General features: G+C 38.2%; 1 protein-coding gene across 1 annotated transcript in view; it reads right to left on the bottom strand.

The window, feature by feature from the left end:
- cdh13 (cadherin 13, H-cadherin (heart)) overlaps positions 1-23,541 on the bottom strand; it is a 413,334-nt gene extending 389,793 nt beyond the window's left edge. The window contains exon 1 of the mRNA XM_088939282.1: positions 23,382-23,541. Coding sequence (XP_088795408.1) covers positions 23,382-23,426 — 45 coding nt within the window. The 5' untranslated portion in view covers positions 23,427-23,541. The remainder of the gene's footprint in view (positions 1-23,381) is intronic.
- Positions 23,542-23,971: the final 430 nt, after the last annotated feature.

Raw genomic sequence — 23,971 nt, 5'->3', positions numbered from 1 at the left:
CAGTCCTTTATTCTCACAATAAAAGTTTTAAAGGGCAGTATACAGAAAATGCCTGTTACATTAGATTGCCAGTTCTGTCATTTGTGTCCTGAAAAGAGGCTGTCAATTCTTTTCTTTGCAAAAAAAATGAATATATTCAAAAGGCAAGCATATGCAGTCATTGTTTAATGAATATTAATCTAGCCACCAGAAACTGAGGAATTTTCTTTGTGCTTTAACCTAGTAAGGAAATACAGCTCTGCTTATACTCACACAAGATATATATAACAAACAAGGAAATAGATTTATGCTCAATTCAGAATTAAAGTCATCTCATTTCATGATTTTAAAAGTCTTGTTTCTTTAAATATCACGTGGTTAAATATATCAAGTAGTTTAATAGACTCAGTATAGACTAGATTAGTACTAATGCTGGCTTATCTAAGGTTAGTTTAGGTGAGTCAGTCGAGGATGAAATTGAAAGCAAGTTGATGAAAGGATGAAAATTAAGGTGTAAAACCAGGCTCAAGTGATTTTTTCAGAAGATATCCAACAACAATTTTATCATCCCTTGCCAATTCCAATCAAAATCTTTCTTTAAAAAAAAGTATGTTGAGTAGTTACTCAATTATTAAAGTCTACTACATTAAAGGCCTGTTAAAAATCCAGGAACCACCACATTATTTAATATAAAACTGCAAGATCTTGCCTTCCTGCTTTATATAAGTAGGACAAGAGATTTAGCTGAGTTGATGCAAAGTTTTGCAGATCCCAAATTATATTACTTAACCTACTATACTGTGTGCATCAGGACCTGAAAATACTTTGGATTTCTAATGTACCAAAATTAAAAAAAAGGGGGGAGAAGGGATCAATCAATTCAGAGTCTTGTTTGCTACAGTATATGTTCCTGCTTGTCCACAAGTCCTGCCTAGCCCACTTAATTATCATTCTGGAATGGTAAAATTAGAATCTTCCATTACACTTTGACACCTCATTTACTTTCCCACAAAGAATTGTCCGTTCCCTTCTCTCTCTCATAGATTGAGTACACTGCGATGAGGAAGCGCATTTATTAAAACTTCTGTGTCCTGTCTCCATACTAATGGGGTGATATTTAAGGCAACCCTATCTTCAGCACATATTATTGCTCTCCATTCAAGTGCTGCACCTGTGCTCTTCCATGAGTAAGCTAATATATTATTGACTGAGTTTAAACCCCGTAGGACAGGCCTATATTTAGAAAAAAAGAAACATAGTAACACAGAACAAACTAGTAAGAGCCTCATGTTTATTCTATTTTTGTATCACAATTACACTAATATTAAAATAATTTGAAACCGCTTAATATACCATACGAGAAAGTATCTGCATTCTTAACATCATTATTTTGGGGGGGATTAACATAGAAGATCAAGAGCAGAGCTTGAAATGTGAACAAGAAACATCTTACATTACTCCATGGCATCTGAAATACACAACTTCCTCTTTAAATGTAAAAGCCAATGTGTATTCAAGTGCTGGAACATACAAGGTACACTGAATCATTGATTGATTTGGACACTGCAGGTAGTAGTTACTAAACAAGATGACCCCTAGCCTGAATGTTCGGAATTTGCAAAAGGAAAAGAACTGTAATTTGCCCCCTAACAAAGGACAATCAGTAGTATTTCTGAGAAAGGACTGTCTCATTAAAGGTGAAATGGGGTGGTGCAGTGGCTCTGTGGCTCAGGATCTGCACCTGTGGCTGAATGTTGCCAGTTCGTATCCCACAGCCGGTAGAAGAATCCTACACTGTTGGGCCCCTGAGCAAGACCCTTAACCCCAACTGCTGCAGGGACACCATATAAATGGCTGACCCTGCACTCTGACCCCCAGCTTCTCTCCCTGTCTGTGTGTCTCATAGCGAGTAAGTTGGGGTATGTGAAAAGACAAATTCCTAATGCAAGAAATTGTATATGGCCAATAAAGTGATCTTATCTCACATTATCTAAATTCTTGGTCCTCCTGAAGAAGTGGATGGCAAACTAAGTTTTAAAATGTTGCAACAGAGGATTTTCAAAATCAGTAGCAGTTAAATGTACAGTTTTGTGTTTAATTGTGTAAACAGAATTAGAGCTTCACACAGCTGACAAGTGTGAAATCGCTTAAACTCTACTCAGCCTCTTCTTGAAAACATAAGATTAAGTATGCTTTTAATATATGCAGTCGTACTAAGCAGATTGATTCCTTGAATTAAGCAATGGAGGAAACAAGACAGCTTTTTTAGTTCGGGAAAAGGGCAATTGTCTTGGGAGCAGATGGGTAATAAGTGACATTTAACTATTGTAGGACTGAAAATAGCCTCTGAAAACCACAGACATTTGTGGAAGCTTGAGAACGCTGCCATTCGGCCAGAGTGATGTCAGGCACATGGCAACCTGATGCTGTTAGCACGCACAGCTAAGCTTACTTACTGTAGCTCTATATAAGGCCTGCTTTTATTTCCAGGCCTGGTGTTCACTTTCACCACCCTCTGGTAAAGTGCAATCTCAGTCTGACTGATGCCCATCAAGCTATGGACTGGGGTTTTGATGGAGCTTTCCAACTTGTCTCCTCTGGGCTATTGGATTCTCTTGGGTCCACAACACATGACCGGTCATGGTGTCTGAAATGTGCTCATGGAGAAACAAAACCATTTTTTTCCTTCAGATTAGAAAGCTAGGGTCCTGATCACAACTCTCTTGCCATCCACTTTAAAAGTTTAAAGTCACATGTCTTCACATGATCAGCTTTAAATTGATCAGAAAATTACTTTCATTATACTGTATATAGGTAACTTCTGATAAGTGGAAAAATTACACCACCTGTGCTGGTATTCAATTTATGTTTAAGTATGTGTACACATGCATTTGTTTTTTGTAGTAAAACACAAAAATTCAATGTAAATCGGTCACGACTGTTATTTCATGGCATGGTCCACATAATTATTATGCCAGATTCTTGAATCTAAGGAGATCTTAGGTTCTGCGGATCATCCTATGTCCTTTGTGACAATTTAATTTTCACACTTCTAGATTCTGTAGCTGAAATGTCCAAGCTTCAAAGTAAAATTGCATTCTTTGGGCACAAGTTGCTCTTTGTAATATTGCTGTTACAATCTGTAACCGCAGTATTACTGTATTTTCTGTATTACTGCTAGTCTTTAGAAAAACGAGCATTTAAACAAATATAAGATATGTCCTTCCAACTGAAAAGAAGTCGAATGCTTGATTGCACATTGTAAATAACCTGAACGTCTGTTTGCTTGGCAAAACCAAATTAACATTTGTATTGGAGAACAAATACAAAAGTGCTACTGCTTATAGTGCAGAATTTGTGTCCTGCTGCATCATAAATCCTTTTCTGTACTATCAGCAGAACAAAAATAAATACATCTCGTGATAGGTTACTCTGCATGTACTGTGACAAAAGATCCTAAAGACTATGGGGTTCGCAGGGTGTGCTTTCCTCTAAGCAAAATCCACGTTTTAAAGCAGGTGCTTAGAAGATCGCCACGTTAAATTGCTTGGTTCTTAATACTTCAACAGTGATGATGATGGATCACATAATAACGAATGGGTGGGAAAGGATTTTTCATTACTTGTAACCTGATAACGTCGGTGCCATGACACAACTTTAGATTGGAAAGAACGTAGCCCTTATCATATCTAAATCAGCCCTGCAATGCATGCACTGTGTTCCCGAGAGGAATTCTACCAATTAGTGATGGGATTTACTGCATTATTTCCGCCTAGTAAAGGACAGAAAAAATAGCTTTATATTTCACAGTCCCAGGGGTAAAAATGTTTTCTGTTCATTAAAGCTTTCCCTTCTTTTTCACAAGGAAAAATTTGATTTTCAGTTCACTGCCTTTATGTACGCTCATCGAAATGCACTCTGCCAATGCACTGTGATTTGACAGCACCGGGCAGGATCAATCCAAGAACTCCGGTTTGCCAAGTGTGCACTGTCTGTTTATGCTCCCCTGTAACCAAGAGCTGCTGGCTAAACGCTGTGAGGGGTCACACCTGCCAGTAACGGATGTGGCCTGGAGGAGAACCCGATAACTCTTGCCGAGTTCATGCTGTAGCCCTGGCGAGCTTAAATGCCCGGGCAGAGAAACAGAACCTAAACTGGATTATACTAAGAGCCCGGTGCAGGGTTCATTCCCACTCAAGTAACTGTGGATGACCGTGCATGTCTGAAACACAACAAAGAAGGTAGCGTCCATACCGGAGGAAGATAAAAAAATGAGTTAGGATTGATCAAAGGGTACATGGGCACACTACAATCCAGAAACAGGATTTAATCAGGGATAAAAATGGCTTAGGGAAAGGTAAGTCTCGCAGCATCTTCAATTTAGCTATAGCAATCACATAAAGAGTACAAACGTATCCTCCCCAGCTTGAACAAAACAGCTTAAGTGCCTTGTGTGGCACCACAAAGGAATTAGTGTTGACCATTCGCTACACTGCCAGCTGTCACTGGCCCTCCATGCTGAACACTCTAGCTCTGCTGGAATAACTGCAAGCACATATGAAGCACCTGAACAGCTTCTTGCCAGTTATTTCCACACACAGGGAAAGGAAAAAGATATTCCCATAAACCCTCAGAAGCAAAGCTGCAGAACACTGATGTTTCCTAGTTCCAACCCCTTTTTCAGTCATGTAACTCTGGAGCGTCAGATCATCTGAATGGGAATAATTGTTACCACCTGTAATAAAGCTTTTGTTTTTCCTCTGCAAGTACACACATACATCTCGGGTAAAACCTCATAAATTGTATAGCAACACCACGCATGGCAGTAGGTTGTTGCTGAATTGAAAGCGCAAAAACCTACATTGAGGCTTCTAAATTTAAATTTAAGTTTATCTAAGATCAAAGGGCACCATAAAACAAGCTAAGGTTAAGTAATTCTATGGTCCCAATTTACATCAATATAAACAGCATCCTTGAACTATGGGCTGTAGATGTTAAGTGCCGTTTATCAACAGGCCATCTTATTTATTGTCCATACTCAGAAACTATGCAAAGAGCAATACAGCATGTGAACACAAAGGTGATAAATAACACTGATGTATCTAGACTAGAGATGTGCTAAGGACGTGCCTTGAGGTAAAATAAGATCTACAGACTGAGAGGGCGCTTTCACGTCAGAAACCAGGCAATTCAAATTCATGCTAATTCAGACTGTGTCTTCTACTGCAATATCAGGAAAGGGGGCTGGATATCGAGCTGAAGCACAACACAATCCAAACACAAGATTAATGGGGAAAACTCAGGCCTAGAAGCATTAGGGTCGGAAGGTACCTTTAATGAGAAACAAAAATGTCAAGAATTGAAGTGAAAACTCCCCTAGTGCTCAGGCCCTGAGGTACTGCATTCTGAACACGGAGCAGGCTGCGAACATTTAGATCATATTAAACAGCTTGACTGCCATTTACCTTTTACTGTGTATTTTAAAGCAAAACCTCCTAGCATGCATTATAACTAATATTCAGTATTTTAACCGTTTTTTTGAGTCATTAAATAAGAATTGATTTGACAATTTAAGTGCCTTACGTGAGCAGCATGAAGTGTTTTCTAAGGACTTACAGTAACTGTTCTACCTACCCTCAGGGCAGCTAAATGTATCTTTGGGGTTTCTGCTAACCAGCAAGAGACAGATCCAGGTACAGCACTGAAAGACAAGAAGCCAAACCTGCAGTTCCCTGTGGTACAGCACTCCACCTCGCTGTTCTAATTAAAAACATGGGAGAAAGCAAAACAGAAGATAATGATGACAGTAAAACTATCTTTAAAAATAAAGTCCACACAATTACTTTCAAACACCTGACCTCAATTAGGTATCTTCATGGAATGTTTCATATTAAATTAAAGTTTAAGAAACAGAATGTACCTGCAGACACAAAATCATGTACAGTACGTAAGCATGTAATGGCTAATTTCTGGAGAGTTGCTGAGACAGTCAAAGACATACTCAAAGAACTGTGATGTTCTTAATGTTGAAAAAGTCTTTGATTTTGTTTTCTTGATCTAAATGTAATGGCTATTTGAAGCAAGCATGTTCTTCCAGTTCATTATTTTGTGTCTTAGGAGGGGAAAAACTTTTTTTCACTGGTCCATCAAAGACAAATAGGTGGTTATCTTCCAAGCGACAGTCCATATGGCAGACAGGGAAATAAATCCACCATACCAAAGGAATTGCTTCTTCTTTTTTTAAACCCTCCCAATTTGGAAACACCAAATGTTCATTACATCTTTCAATGACATCACGGCAAGCCTACAGGTGCACAGAAAGTGCAGTTACACAGCTGAGCCCTGGCCAACTCATCCCACCCTTGCCCCTACTAGCATTAAGCCAATCACAATTACTGTGTGCACATTCCATTCCATTGATTCTTGATTGTGCTTTTATACAATAAACAGTCTGAACAAATTGGCTGATTGATTCCATTTCCACTCCTTAGGTATGAAGTTGCCACATATTCTGAACACCCTGTTTGTCACAGATAGATATTAGATAGACAGATAAGATATTAAACTCTATGCATTACATGATTATGACCAAAGACTCATTTTTTCTATAATGCCTCATCTAAAGAAATGCATCTTTATAAGTCCAGCAACAAGAACACACCAAGTATAATACATTTTAAATCATCTTAACATATCTAAATATTTATGTTTTGTCTTTTTATCTGGATATGCCTAATATTTGAGTGAACCCTGACCTTGCAGTCTTTTACTGCAATTAATAACTATAATATCCAATAATGGTTCTAAAATGCATTTAGGCCTCTTTGCCTCCTTTCACATCTGAGCACTTATCATTCATGTGCTTTAAAAGAAAAATAGGTCAAAGAAAGAAAAACTCACATCTTTGATCACACAAAGCACTCATTATCATTACATTTCCTGTAGACTTGATGTGCAAGGCCCACAACTGCTTCTGTAAAACACTTTCCAATCACAGTTTAATTTCAGGTATTTTGAAGCAGCTTGGCAGTCAAAGTGTTAAACAAATTCCGCATCAAAGTCTTTTGATTTTTGACTTCCCTACTGTAGAAAAGGTCAGCTTCACAGACATCAAAAAAGGTCTTCGACTTCTTCGCAGGAAATAAATCAATCCAGTTGATATTAGTCCAGGAAAATGCTTAGATCTTTGCAGTGGGATTCTCCATTCTGTTTTTGATTTACTTAAAAAAAAGATAAATGATCCTCTGTGCCTTGGCCACTATTATCACTTAAAGGCTACCAAACTCAGCCCTAGACTTCCCACTACAAAGGCTGGCCTTAAAAGAGAAGGATCCTTTGGATAGATGAAAACCTCTCCTGCCCTCAAATACATGCTACTACCATTCAGGAAAAATAAAATCTGCTCTCACCATGCTATCCTGAATTTTCTATTGACTTTGCAATGCCACACTACAATGTGTTAATCGTCTGAAAACCCTAGGTTATATTTTGCACACCTACAATATTTTATCTCCACCAAAACAACATATTTTCTGAACACCACCCAATGCATGTAGGAATGTTCATGATCTTGGTTCTCTTGTGCACATGGAAAGAAAGTTAACTCGCAAAAGCACACCTTCTCATTTTTACAAGCTCTCAAGGACAAGGCTTCAGAAATAGGAACTGTACTTTACTGAACACTTTGGCTTCGGAGATGTTCATAATGTGCCCATACTGACACCAAAGGAATGAGATCCAGTAGGGAGGTCCGGTTCTGGTCCTAGAGGGCTGGTGAGTCTGCAGGTTTTCTAAGTCTCTTCAGAGTACCTACTGTACATCAGACGGGCTGGGAGAAGCTGCTAAATTGGCCCCGTTAACTCAATTATGAGTTGATTTTGATTATGAGCTGGGCTGAAATGAAAATCTGCAGACACACAGGCTCTCCAGGTCCAGGAGCCAGGGCTATGACAATCCTCAGTGCTAGACTCTTGGCCCACGAGCTTGGAAGAAATGATCCCGTCACTACAGGGCTGTTACTGGACTAGGTACAGTAAGGGTGACCAAGAGACAAGCTGAACTCTAGTCCTGGTCCTGGAGGCTCACACACCTGTAGGGTTTCACTCCAGCTGAGCTTCATTAACTCACTGAAGTAACAGATTGCTAGAGTGGAATATAGGGTTTTTTTCCTACTCAAACGTGGGATTTTATTTTACTTATGAAATCTAATTGTGTGCAATAATGAAAAAGGCCACCTCCAACACGTTTAAGAGATGAAAACAGTCACAGAGTACATGTTAACCATATTAAATTATATTAAAGTTCATCGGTTTTGTAACCGAGAGCTAGACAGGAATGAAGACCAGCAAGTGTTGCCAGCCTTCATGTCCAGGACTGAGAACTGAACTGTAGAGGAATGGTGTCTAAACTGGCATTCCTAACAGACCTGAGACCCTCATCAGAGGAAACTGGGACTCCAAGTAGCCAATCAGCGACATCATATTATAAAAAGTCTAAGCACACTGTTTTGTGGTCTTTTCTAATGGGGAAGTTCTGAAGTTTTTTCTTGTACATTACAAAACCATTTTGATCTAACATGATTAATTTGCCTCAATTCAGTTTCTTCTAAAAGATAGAGTTGTGCATGTTTTTCTATAATAAGCTATATGGTCAAATGCTTTAATTAAGACATTGCAGGTACTAGAATTATAAAGCTTAAACTTTAACACACAGTAAGTTTTGGAAAGAAAGCATTTAATTGCTAAAAATAGCAATTTGCTGTAAAAATCATTTATATTATTAAAGTTTACCAAATACTTCCATTGAATGATGCATCCTGAAGCTTTTGTAAAATAGCACAAGATGGATATAAAACACTCAAAGCTTCAAATGTAGATGAGAAACTCAAGCATTTAGCATCACTATACACCACTCATTATCTAACAAGAGCAGAAGACCTTTAGTTCTCTAAGGGCTTAGCATGGGATAAACTGACTTTTTTTCCTTTTCTCTGTAACAACATAAACCTAATAAAAAGCAAATATCTGAGCAAGCAGAGCCCTAAATGTCCCCTAATTGGAAAACCGTTTTCCCTATGTAGTTTGCCTGGATCTATTCCAAAACAATGAGCTCTTCAGAATGAGGCTAAGACTTATTGCCATTTCTGGATAATGCCTGTAATGACCCCAATCAACTTAAAGAAGGTTTAGCAGGTCTCATGATTACTTGGCTTCCTGCAGACAGTAACAACCAAACCGTAGTCTAAAGGACAGCTCACAATCATAAATCTCTGTGCATATTTAAAGTAAATATTCATCTCTCCTGCGATGAAATTACTTTATTCTTTTTTTTTACTCAATAACTGTAGGCAATCTCAAGAGAAAACATATGAAAGATTAGCTTGTCATTGTGCATCTTTAGGCCACAATTCATGTTCCAGAAAGGCATTATGGAGTGACAATCATGAGTAAAAAATATTCTTACTGGAGACACCTCACGCTCAATGATTGGTGAAGAAAAAATGGAAGAATAATTTATTCAAAGTTAAATGCCTTTTGTGTGTGCATGAGAAACCTTGAAGAAGATAAATACTGCCAACAGTAAGATGTGCCCTTTCTGAAAGGCACTGCCAGCTCAGGTTACAAATACTACTAGAAAGGCAGTGCAGCTGCATATAAGCACAAGCACAAATTGAAACCACAAGTGAAAATAATTAAGGACCTGGAAACCTTTGCTAATTTTAAAGCACGATCCATCAAACTTAGAATAAGACCTAATTATGTATTTTATAAAGAGTACTGTAATCCACGTTGGTTGCCAGTGCTGACCATCAAAGCAGCACATATATGAAGCTTAATTTATACTTGAAGCTTAATTTATACTTGTATACTTTAATGTACACTTCTGCAATACTTTATAAGAAGCTTAATTTATACTTGAACCCCCAGAGGTTCAAGTTGGGAGCTGTGTCAGCATGTAGGCTGTAAAGGAGGAGGCAGAGGCCCAGGTTCTAGAGGCTATATGCTGTTTAGTTAGCTCTATTTTTCAGAGTGAAATTAACATCTACATGTAAGAAAGGTCTATAGTAAAAGTGCACTGAATTTCTGCCGTGGTCTCAGGCTCTGGATATTGCTCAGATGAAATCCAATTTTCAACCAGCTGGTTAAGTCTCAACTCCAAAACCAAAACTTGGTGGACATCCATTGAGGAAAAAACTGAAAACAAGAGTCAAGAGTCATATCTGGTTTCTGCACATTTATTTCTTAATTCATTGACAATATGATCAAGAATCATTCCAATTCCAGTTATGGAAGTTAAAGAAAGAATTTACTTTTCATGTAAACAAAAAAGCAGCTTTGAATTTGAAGGCTTTTAACAGTGACCCCTGTGTCATCAGAATGTTGCAGTTCAGCCCCAAATTAATCAATCTCTTCTCATCTAGCTCTCTTCTGAGCTAATAACTACAGTTTTTGTGCCATTTTCAGTTTTGAAAGTTGCTGGAGACGACGGGTTAAGTACTACATTGTATACGCATGTTAAAATCTGTAACTCTAAGTGTCGCTGGGTTCCAAACCAGCAGATGGACCAACACTGAAGACATGAACATGATGATACATGATCAAGATGCCACCTTTTACAAGAGGCTTATTCTAAGCATGCACTTCACCTTAATGCAGCACATAACTTCATTCTTCAAGACAATAATATACTGTACATCATTGGACCACTATATACAAGTATGTCATACTGTACTGTATGTACTGCATGACTGAAAATTAGTGAGTATTAATTTATATATACGGTATAAAAGAATGATTTGTATGTACAAATTGAGTTTTTTGCATTTATCCCCTCTTTTATTTGTTTGTATAATACCACTGTTTTTGTACTTATAAAGTGCTTTAAGATCTATAAAAAGAGCTAAGTAACATTATTACTACTTGTTAATATCAATCTTCTTTTTATCTTATTCAAGTACCGTGGGCTCTTTTCTCAAGTGTACTTCATTTGTTTATCTTTCATACCAATTACCAGATAGCTTCCTTACATAATTTTATCATCATTCACGAGAAATCATTTCATTCATTTGTTTCTATGTATAAAATCCATCTATTTTCTAACCACTTTATCCAATACAGGGCTGCATGGGAGGCAAAGCCTATCCCAGGAAGTGATGGGCGCAAGGCAGGATACATCCTGGACACACACATGCTCACACCAGAGCCAATTCTCCCAGAAACCAATCAACCCTCTGGCTTTGGACTATGGGAGGAACTGGAGCGCCTGAAGGAAACCCATGTAAACACAGGAAGCACATACAAACTCCATGCAGATAGGAGATTCCAGGTCCAGAATTGAACCCAGACCCCCATGCTGTGAGCCAACCACAGTGTCACTGTCCTGCTCCAAAACAAAGATTAATATACTGTATATTAAAATGTGAAATATTTTCACAGTTTCCTTATAAGGGGCTAATGAATTGAGAAGTGAACAGAAAACTGCAAGTGGCATTCCAAGTAAATCCCATGGTCTCACAATTCAAAGGTAAAACAAAGTGGCACTAACAAGTTGTCAACTGCAGTACAGAACAAGAATCAGCCACATTATAACAGGGAATTGATGGGCCCATCCTGATTAGCGCAGAAACCTCATTTTTCCACAGCGAACCACAGTCTACCAGTAGAATGATACCCACTAGGTTTGTAGTTAAGATCACATTATTATTTGTACTGGCAGAACAGATTACTGTAAAGGACCAGCTTGCATTATGGAACATATTTTACCCAGAACACGAAGACCTGGGGGCAGCATAGTGGTGCAGCGGTCAGCGTAGCTGCCTTTGCAGCACTGGGGCCCTGGGTTCAATTCCTGGGGTGCTGCCTGCATGGAGTTGTATATTCTCCCTGTGTTCACATGGGTTTCCTCTGAGTGCTGCAGTCACTCTTTTCAGAAATACTTTTCAGGTTATTTGTCTTCTGGGAAACGTTGCCCTGGTGTGACTTGTGTGTCTGTGTGTGCCCTGCAACAGACTGGCACCCCATCCAGGGTGTCTCCTGCTTTGCACCTGAGTAAGGCTACAGCTCCCCTGCGACCCTGTATGGGATAAAGCATTTAGAAAATGGAGGGATGCTGATCTGGCGTGAGCACAGAAAACTCTCTCTACACTACATGTTTCCATTCGTTTAATTCACTTCAGCCCAGCATTTAGGAAAACTGTCAACCAGCTGATACAGTGTAACAGTTGTTGAATCCAACCCCATTTCACCACAGGTTACCTGTACCGTCACATACAATGAGGTGTACCAAATCTGGATTAAGCAAGATGCACATCTAAATCAGCGCTCTCCAACCCTAGTCTCGCAGCTCTTACGGATAACCATTAAATCAGCAATTTGTAAAGACTTGGAACAATCTAACGGTGATCAATTGAGCATGCAATTTGATAATTTAGCAATTCAGAGATTTTTTTGGAAGAAAATTATTAATGCCCTTCAGTCCTTAAAGACCAGAGGTCCCTTAATGCATTCCCCCAGTCTTTAAGTATGGGTGATGTCAGGTGACTAGGTACAGTAAGTAACTAGACTTACCAGCTCCCCAGGACCATGACAGGAACTACAGGGTAAAGCGAAAAGTTTTCTAGCAGACTCAGGTTTGGCTTCAAGTACTGAATTTCACAGTGTGTATAAGCACCCTCTAGTGTTTGAATTGCCCATTACTTCAATGCAATCCTGTAATGACGCTGTACTTGTGAGTTTCATTAGGTACAAAGGTACTCAGTTTGAACAGAGAGCTGTCATGTAGACACAATAGAGGCACTCTTAGCCATCACGCATGTCAGAGTGAAGGATGACTAACTTGGAAACTCATTACAGATAGATGACTAAAGAATTTTTTCTCAGTAGTGAGCCTGCTTTCTCCTTTTGAGGACAATGGTCTCTTTTTCTCACACTTAAAGAAGGCTCCACAGTTCATTTTTATTTCTGTGGAATTAACCTCTAGTAAGGTCTAACAAGGTCAGTGTTCAGAAAAGTCAGATATCAAGTTCTTGAAAGGTTTAAGCATGTAACTGCATTTTTAATGTACTGTCATCTATTCAAAACTGACAAATTACTTTTATACCAGCTCAGATTAAAGTAATGACCACCTCTTCTCTATCCAAGTTTTCATACAGTCACTGTCTGTAATGGTCCTCGTAATGTTGTTATGTTGATGTCACACATCCATGTAGATTGATAGGGGTGAAGAAAATGAATCCATTGAAAAAGTGCTTTTAAAAAGGATGTTTTTAAAAGCTTAATGTTCTAATTTTAAGGAATGACAATGTTCTATATCTCTATGTATCTCTGATGTGTTTACCTTTGTAAGGTGCCTGGAGGAACTGTGGCTTTAAATTAATTTGAAAGGGAAAGTGATGAAGGGCAATGTCCATAAATACCTTAATTGCTACCTTGCCAGTAAACTACCATGCCCTTTATGGATAAACGTTAATGACAACTGGATAAAAAATCTGCAACACACCGACAGATTTCTAATTCTTGCTGTCAAGATATTAGCCAATGAGACTGTTTAGTTAAAATGTCTCTAAAAAGATAATGATGCTCAACAGCATATCAATAACCCTAGTCTGCATAACTTTTAAAGAGTGAATTATGTCTTTATTGCAGCTAAATCAAGTTCGCAAAGCCAAAATACATCAAGGATGGGACATAAGACTAAAGAATAAGACATTTAAGACATTCTTGAGCACATTCACCTGCTGCTTGGTATAGTATAGAAAATGAGAAAAGACTCATAATTGTAGTATAACAACACACACAGGCTGTACATTCCCGCTTACAGTAACAGTAGCTCCATGCAAAATTGTTTTGGAAGAAAAACGTCAATTAATTTGCAAACAAATATGGTCCAAGATCATTACTAGGAAAAAGTCATACATTTTAATTAAAGATAATAAGTATACTATTATGTTGACCCAAATATCAAATGCTTTTTTAAAATTAGGGCAGAGGACAAATTACAAACCTGGAATACTGTCATATTTTTGAATCAGACTACTTCTTTCTACACCTGAAGAAGGCTCCACGGCCGAAACGTTGTGTTTTTTCTCTCTTCTTTTTTTTCAGCATGGAATAAACCTATTACTTACTTCTTATTACAATGGAAATGCTTCATCACAAACAGAGATTGAAATCTGCCATGGATGGACAGGTTGAAGATTTAATTTAAGCCCATTACTAATACAAATCAATACTCGTAAATGGGCTCAATTCTGGACAAGATAAATCTGGTTAACTCAGCAAAGAGATGCCTAAGAATACGTAAGGAGTTCGAAATGTCCCATTTGACCAGTCATGCTCAGTTTGTTACTATTATCACATAAATTCAGACCCCACCACTCATGGTGTAAAGAAGTGCTTGTGAAAATTAAATTCCGAATGTACTTCTTAAATTGTGTCCTTGGGCCTAAACATTTACTGTTGGTTCAGAAATCTTACACTGCGTTGACTGTGTCAAAAGCAATGAGGATTTTAAATACCCTTACAGCATATTACTATACTGCTAGAGCTGAGCCCATGTATTTCAATAGAGCTCAGACTGACCGGGAAAAAGTAAGCAATTTGTAACTCTCACCCAACTGCAATGAGCAAAAACAAACACTTTCTCGGTGAAAAAGGTAAAAGGGGAGCCTTTCTCTTGTTTCACTTATTTCACAGAGAAGGGATTGAAAACCACCTGGGGGAAAGAAGATAATTTTAATTAAAATGCATTCTCATCCAACCTATATTTCATTTTCTACCACGTACCATTTGAAAAAGATCTGACCTGGAACATTCTTCTTTTTCTTTAGCTCTACAAGTTCAGAGAGAGGAGAACAGATCGATGTGGTTTTAGATAGTGGGATGCCAACATTAAACTCTGCTTCTCAGAGCTTGATGTGAGGCTTGAGCATTCATGGGTGGGGTCACTGTAGCATCGGTCTCAGGCAGTCTAATTGGTCACTGAGGTACCTTTTTGAGAAAACTGCCTGCTTGCTACAGGTCATGGATCCAAGGCAAAGCGCCCTGTCATGTTGCGTAGTATCACAACAAACAGCAAGCATCACACACAAAAGAAAGAAACAATACTCCATAGTAATCTCCCTGCCTTCACGCAGGATTTTTCACTGAGATGTGAGGATTTCTATGTCATTCTTTGTACATGGTTCAAAAGCAAGTAGGCATCAGAAAAAAGACTTTCAGTTTGTGAGATGAATAGTTTAATGTGTGTATAATTATATTTACAGCTTTACCGGTCTATCATTCTTCTAAATAATGTCTTCAAGCTGTCTTAAAATAACTGTGCAAATCTGCTTAATGACTAACATGAGATTTGAACACAGCCAATAGCACTTTCAGAAATCATACTGGCTATGTTTGATCCCCTGCACAATACCGTAAACAAAAACGGAAGGCTACACTGCTGGAAACAGTATACTGTACTGTACAGTATACTGAGCATTTAATAGTCACAACAGTTTTCTTTTTCTTTTGAGCATCTTGCATGTGTGGATAAAAATAATTCTTAAAATGAAAGAAACACAATGATCACATAAGATAACTCCCTCGTGTTGGTGTTCTCTGGGTTAGAGCTGACAATCATCTGGCTTTTTGTTTTGTTAACCGTGAACTGATGTATCAAAAGTGTAAACACATTATCATCCATCCCTTCAAGACGGAAACCCAGGAAATCTGTCTTTTTCAGGCTGAAACCCAAGATAATGACTCTCTTGTGTTCCTGCAAGGAATAGAAACAAATTGGAAGCATATCTTAATTGACTGGAAGCATTTTTTATCAGCAACTATATTATGCACTTACAATTTATTTGTCTGAATATCCAACCACTAGTGCCATCAAGCACTATGTTCAAGAGCCTAATCTACAATCTGCTCAAGCTATGAACTTGAAGTCTAGCACACAACTATACAAAGAGACACACATACTGCACGCCTCAGTGCATATTGTCTTCGCATTCATGTACAAGGACTGGTCTCCATAGAATTGCTAGCATAAGGCCGCCATCTAGGAAGCTATAAGGGGTACTGCAGCTATGATTTGAATGGAGACAGTGATTGATGCCACATTTTCCTGATTCACAATTCAATTCAGTCACACAAAGGTTTATCAACGGTATAAGAAAGAAGAAAACTATAACAATAGAAGTAAGCAATTTACACTGATATGGAGGTACACCTTCACAAAATAAGATGCAAAAAATGTTGAGTTATTACAGAGGGTCTTCATAAAACGAACCATGAATATTGCAGTGTATCTACACCTATCTTTGGACACTTGTAAACACCAACTGTTTAACCTTGAGCAGAAAATCTATCTACTGATAAATGGCTATTCCTATAGAAACTATTGCTGAATACTTCTGTTCTTATACTGAGATCTTGCCTTTTTCAATTCTTAGAATGCAATAGTAAGTTAACAAAAAACCTCTCGTGCATTTGTAAGACTGACAGTAGACTTTCCTTAGCTGCAGAATGTTTTAAAGTACTATTTAAATCTACATACAAATTTTTTCAGAGTTCAACAAGACGCTTAAATATTAGGGAATTGTATTAAGGCATTTCATGGTGAAAAACAAAGTGAACTGCAAGCTGCTCTGACTTCCCTTGTCCCTTGATGTGTAACAGAACAAGCCCATTTCCTAAGCTTTTCTGACTTCACTGAGCCCACTCTTGTCCATTCAATTTTCCAACATGTGTTTCAACAGCACTGGGCAGTATGAATAAAGTGCACACCGAAGCAGGGGTTACAAATGCATCCATTTGTAATCCATGGCTTATCTCCAATCACGTTCTCTGTAACCATCTGTTGTCTCTTTTTCTCTGCCTCCTTTAAATCTCTCTCAGTACATTTTTCAACGCATCATACTTGTGAACTCTCAACAACACTCGAATGTTGACTTTCCTCGGTGGTACAATGGAAACAACAGTTCAGATGGTAAGCAGTTCTGTTTCTCTACCTGAGACATTATCAAACAAATCAGAGCAGCACAAGGAAAACCTCTTATGAATGGAGACAATCAATCCAACTACTTAATGTATACACATATACAGGTAGTAGTCTGTAGAGACTCCTATCACACATAAAACAGGATCAACACCTGTATTCTTTCAGTACTTCCCATGTGAAAAAAGAAAGCACTACTAACACAGCAGGAGAGGTATCTGCCTTAGGAGGTTATCGCTGATGGAAAAATCATGAACAGCATTAAACTGTGGACCCTGACAAAGCTTTTCACCAGAAAAAGCCTTTTGAGAAAAGTGAACATTATTTAAAAAACAAACATAAATAACAATAATCCCGTGTTATCTTTTGGTGTTGTTATCAAAATATTAAATTCTGCATTGAAGAAATTCTGCAAAACTGCTTAGAAAACATTTTAAAAGCCTTCTGCTGTGCTGTTGTCAAACACTAATACCTAACATGAACAGATAAGTGGCTGAAAAAATAGCTTGATCTGTTTCTACCCTTTATATATATTTATCTTAAAGTGCTGTATAAAACAATTCCTTTAATAGTCACTGAAATTATAACACTTCCCCATATTCTAGAGTGAGCATCTTCATGTTAAGTACTTAAGTCATCACATTTATATTCACAAAACCCCTGCTTAATACATGAATGATTGTGCTATATAAGCAATTCAGTATGAAGATGCATCAAGTCTGTGTCATCTGCATAAAACTCTAGAAAGCCTCTGGGCCTTAGTATGTCACCCGCCCCCAGTGTATCTTTGACATGAGTCGTGAGACTTATTAAAATCACAGCTATTAAAAGAATACATGGATTTAAAAAAAGGCTGTAACCTTTAACAATAAAAGGGGTCAATTTCACACATTTACAAATCCTTCAGAAGTTATAGGTTGGTTTTTAATCAAGTGCCTTCAGTGGGTAAATAATCTCATGAGGAAGTGAAATTAGTTTAAAAAATGCTCCTTCACTTTTTCTAAGAATCTTTCTTCTTTTGAAGGCCCTGAAAAGTTGACATTACAAAGAACTGCCAAATGCCAACAGGTCTATCTTTACTTCTGAGTAATGAAAACTTTGATGTTTCATCAGAAGTTGAGAGATTTGATGTGCGGTTTCTGAAAAAAAAGACAAATGAACTAGTGTTAATCGTATCAGACATTTAAGCATTTAAACTTACAAACTGGAATATTGGTTTTGTAGAAGCCCATTTTAACACATATTGCATTAAACATTCCTTGGACTTAAGAAAACAGCTTCTTACTGCTCTATAAAAACTATTTGTACTGTTATTGCAGCTATACTTACTAATCACATCGTTAATTTCTCTGTTCAACTCTGTCTAGCTCTTTGGTTTATGATCCTCTCTGCCTTTGAGCATGACAGTTTTGAAGTGGTTGACAACATTTACAAATGAATTTGAATCCATTGCCTTGAGTTGATTTCCACTGCCGTACTCAAGTCCCACAGTACCGAGACTAGATGACGGAGACTGACAAAAACATGGGAGCAGCACATACTGTAGTGCTAAACGGCACTAATAACCACAAGGGCTTATCACCAATGTTCATCCAAAGAAAATGTTTATGTAAAAAAAAAGTTGGTAGCTTGAAACAACAACATTTTGGAGCTGGATTTCTTTAGTACCAGATCGCGCATCTGAAAATTCCAAAGCAAGGCATTGCTCCTCCGGCAAACATTTTGTTCCAGTATAAACACATCCCAGATTTTTGCTCCTGATGACATGTTGGCTTTTAAATGGTTTGTGTAGGAGCTGAGACTAATGTTTCAGGGAAACCCTGCTAACAGTACAACATGTCCCATGTTTGAGATAGGATTGCAGATCTGCTTCAAAGATTTAATGACAATTAACCGACAGACAGATGATCTGTGCAAATACTAGTGATAAAGACATCAAAAAGCTCGAGTCTTGGCCTACTACTCTGATGTAAAATTTAAACTGCTTCTATGTTATTGAAGGCATTCAGAGAAAAAGTGTGAATAAAAATAAAGAACTACTGTATTTTAAACACTGAAGCATAGAACTGAATGTATTGACTTAATTATGTACCTGCACCGCATGTTCCTATGTAATATTCAGGTATTCAAATCAAACAGGTTTAATGTGTTACACATGATGGCAGTCAGTTAATTCCATTATGAGGTCAAAACGAAGAAAATACTTTAATTTCCCTTCATTTAATTAACACACCACATATCGCAGTAAGGAAAGGCCTTAATGGTTATCGAGTATTTTTCACTGACAGCTCTGAAGACACGTCAGTGGCAGTTACTAAACAAAGGAGGGTAAAAAAACTTACAACTGGTTACATTTACAAAGCACAGCTGTCATTTAACATGTTTTGCAGCCACAAAAAAGTTTTTTTTTTCTGAAAACCATTCCAATTGGCAACAAAATACAAAACAGGAAATTCCGGGATTTGTAGAACAAGCAAGCAGTTCAAAGATAAAAAGGAACATTTTCATGATGAGCTGCATTTGTTATGTGAGGCCTTTAGTTCATGAAAATGTGCAGAAGAGACTTATGATAATGGAAGAAGCATTTGTATTTGGTGTATGATATGATTATATTTACATTGACACAATCAGTGAAACCATAAAACTAGCTTTTACACAAACTTAACAAGTATCATGTCTCTGGCACTGTCTATGGGGAGCTACAACACAGGAATAAATTGAGGCCTAATGAAGATTACCCCAGCACAACTACTGAAATCTCAGTATCTGTTTAGTTTTACTTTAAAGAAGATCTTCAGTTCAACCTAATTATACTTTTCTTCATGTCATACAGTACTGTGAAGTATTTTATGTGAGTCTCTTACTTGGCATTAACTGTACCAGGGTCAGAACCTACTTTTCAAAGCTGGATGACAGAGAAATGGTCACAGCAATAACATCACACAGTATTGCTTTCCTTGGAAATCCACAGGCAGAAACAGCTTTTTTGGGGGGTGTATTTGCTGAAGAACCCCAGAAACAAGGCAAATACTTTAACTGTGAGAAATATACCGAATCACAATGTATAATGACATATCTAATAAACCAGATGAAGCAGAGGTTAATTCCATGCTGAAAAGTAGAAAGAAAGAACACTGTTTTGGCTGTGAAGGAAAATTATTTATTCTATTTTTCTGCATGGCATTAACCTCTACTTTTGCCTTTTTGTCAGACGTACACGAGCACTGGAGCAGCTCAACCACTCAAACCATGTATAATACACTCTGAGCAGAAATAAAATAACCCAGATGACGTTGACAATTTCTTTGACCTTGTTTGGTGAATCATGACCTTTGTCGGATCTCTTTCGTGCTCCACCTGTTAAACGTGTTAGGAATAGATATGACTTCACAGCAACTGCACAAACTTTTTTTGTTACAGAGGTCCATGGGAGTAACTTGTTCACACCCAGCGTTCAAAATGTTTCTGATGACCAACATGCGTTCTGAGAATGTGTAAAAGTTCAAATCAACAGATATTTTTAACACTGATAGCCAGAAAGGAAATTGCTAGGCTCTTTTACAGTACAGAGCATTTAAGAACAACTTTTACTTTTCTGTCCTTGAAATGATCTCATGTGCCACACATCCACATATTCTTGAAGGCCAATGTGGCTGCTGCTGTCTTACACTGACTCACAGTTGATAGCAGTGGCATCGGTACAGTATACAGTACATTCAGTAAAGAAAAGGATCCACACTACATTTATAAAACATAAAAAATACTTGATTGACCGTATATAGTACAAATTTAATCGGATCATAAGAAGACAGCAGAGAGAAGATTCTTGTTCAAAGTGATCATCAGTGGAAAAGAAGAAGGGTTTATTTTTAGATTACTTAAATCAAGGTGCTGGCAGATGTGACACAGCAGGTGCATCAGGTTTTACTGGCGTGTTACAGAGTTATCTCCAAATAATGCATTTTGCACATGGAAAAACACTTGCCTATATAAAACTGAAAAGTAAAGGCAGAAAACGGGTCAGGCAGACTCACGTATCATATACAGTAACTTTATTCCTATCGAGAATAAAGATTAACAAAAAGATTGCGCAAAAACTGTCAATACCCATCTCTCCATTGAAAGCATTTTTCTTCTGATGCATAACAAGAGCAGAATGAAGTCTGACTCCAATTGCTAAAGTTTATTACAGCAAAGGGATTGGAAAGCCTGCGGCTTTGTGGCAGCCTGAGTCTGCCGCACGATCATATTTGTCTCAAGTTGCAGGAAAATACATCACTGATCCTAGAACGCAGCTGCTTCAGGAAACCTACTGTATGAGTGCTGACCCACCATTCAGAAAGTGAAGCGCATGAACCCGTTTGCATAAAACTACTGTACCAATCGGTTTAGATTACCAATATGGCAATCAGGCGCCGCCACCGCTTAAATCAAGGTTACGGTGAAATCGAGTCATTTTGCTCCAGTTTTCTCTTTACATACGAGCATACGTTGTAAATAATCGTGTGTGTACCAACCCAAATCAATAACCGTGTTCGGTTGAAAATATATAGCTACTTTCTGAGACTACAGGTAGAAGCTCAGGTATGCCTCCATAAATTTATTTTAAAATGATCATTCATCTGTACATGTGTGCAGGGGGGTCATTATTATGAGTTTCTAACGATTAATTTAGGTTAACACGTTTAGAATCACCACATGATTTCCAATTCTCCAACATCAAAGGTAAAAAAGATGTTTTTTTCCCCTCAAGATTAGATTAATGCACAACTACTGTACTTTAGCCGTGGACCTTCAGAAGGAGATCTGGTTGATCGGTCCTAACGAGTATTCAGAGCATCACAAACCCTTATTTTCTCAGGTTAAATGTAAGTGTAATGTTGTATCCAATGACCCAAGTCACCTCTGACGGCAACTCCCACGCTATAACAGATTCAACAAGCACGAAATACAGAAAAGGCAAACAGCACTGTACTTCGGCTTTGAATACAACATAATCGATTTTATATCAAGCAGGTGGAAATGGATTGCGTATCAAAACAAGAAGAAATGACCGTCGGGAAGGAGCGGTTACTTAGTAGGGACTCTCATTATAAGATAACTTTCATCTCAAAACCTGAGCAGTGCCCTGCGAGTGAAAATAGAGCAATGCATTTATTATAAACTACAACATACCGTACATAATCTGAATCATTCCGCTTGGCAATCTAAGAAGAATGATCCAGATATGTCTCAGATGTGTGTCGCTCTTCGTTTACGTTTGAATAGCCATTCCTACACACCTTCAAAGGAAAGCAGTGGACGCTTGTACAGTCCATGGTGAGGAGACGCACTCGCCGTAATGTTGCACCTGGTGCACAAATTAAGAGGATTGAGGTTTTCTTCAAGTATACCTACAGTAGCTCACCAGACAGCTCACGTCTCGATAAGGAACACGTGTTTTGGCTATTAGTTTAACAGACGAACGGCTGTCTTTAATCAAGGTAATTCATATTAATCACGACACCTGTTGTGCGTACAGTAGTCCGGAATACGCCGGCAGTGTTTTTCTAAAAGCTTATTTTAAAAATAACATTTTGTACAATTATTGTACCGTACCAGTTTCTTTCACTTGTATGCGTGCACGGTATAAATGTAAGTGTCTAGAAAACCTACAGATCGCCTAAAAGAAACATAGCCTAGGCTAAATCAGTACCACTCCTCTTCAGCACATAAATAGTTACTGTGTGATTGACGGCAGCAGGTGTTCCCAGTTACCGTTATTTTTGATGGGATATGTTTCAGATTTTAAAGGAAGCTTATCTGGTGAAGAAATAGCAGCATTACATTAATAAATGATAAGGAAGTATCTTTATCAAAGGCGCAATAATGTCTGTTAGTGTTTACGTCGTGTAGTGTGAATTTCCCACAGATTTAGACTTAATAAAGAGAGCCAAGTAAAATCTAAACTTGGAGCTGAGCAGAATATAGATGGGGCTTGAAATACGGTTCAGTCGTGATTTGCACATAGCCCACACATTATCTCCTTCTTTTCGGGACTAGTACAGACTGCTTCGGCACCCCGAACCTGACATTTTTCACACCCTCTGCCTAAATAAAAATAACATCGATATCAACAGCAATTACGAAACACTGGCAACACAACCAGTGCACAGTGTTTGTAACCCGTCGTCACTTTAAAGGCATTTGGTTAACTATTTCGCAATCAAGGAATACAAAAAAAATAAACCAGGAATTCCTGCATGAGTATTTTAGCTCCTTCGTTTAACACACGTTTGTCGTACGCGATGCTTCAGTACCTGCTTGACAAACTCATGCTGTATATACGTCCCTGCACCACACGCAGATTATGCCTTTGAAATAACGATAAAAGCTGCTTAGACTGGAAATAGATTTCGGAAATAAGCGGTGTTTTTCGCGCTTACCTGGGAGACGAGGAAGGCTACGAGAATGTGAGCTTTGATCTCCATGTTTAGTTGTCTTTATGTTATAACAACGTGTAGGTTTGACCAGCTCTGTTCATAATTCCAGAGTCTAAGTGCCTCAGCTGCCAACTTCCCAAATAGAACTGCAGCCTCATCACTAGAGCATTGGAGAGAGGCGCCGAGACCACAACCAATAGATTTACAGGGGGATTTCTTCAAGTCCAAAGGAACCCAGCGCAACTGTATGATGCCCCCACATAATATACATTATATGTGATTTTTATGTACAAGGAAATACCGGCTTCGATATTGTTCTGCGTGCGTTAGAAGGTGCAGATCAAGCCACATATTTCAGTGAAATGCCAATGGAGCAGGGGTTTGATTCTTCTCATTGAGAGTTTTTGAGATTCCTGGGGTCTGTTTTTATTTTATCTTTCTCCAAGTGTAAATCCAACAAGCTGACATGCATGAGTAACCTCCTCGAGTCCTTCTACTAGAGACTCAGATAAAGTGTTGCACCCTCACCGTCGCTGTTACCTAACGTTCAATCTTTTGTTTCAGGAGTTGACCGCGGGTCTTTATCCCCTTTA

This window comes from Atractosteus spatula, chromosome 21 (assembly GCF_055471065.1).
Source record: "Atractosteus spatula isolate fAtrSpa1 chromosome 21, fAtrSpa1.hap1, whole genome shotgun sequence".
Classification (NCBI taxonomy): domain Eukaryota; kingdom Metazoa; phylum Chordata; class Actinopteri; order Semionotiformes; family Lepisosteidae; genus Atractosteus; species Atractosteus spatula.
Note: the sequence above shows the minus strand (reverse complement) of the source record. Positions and strands in the feature narration are given on the sequence as shown.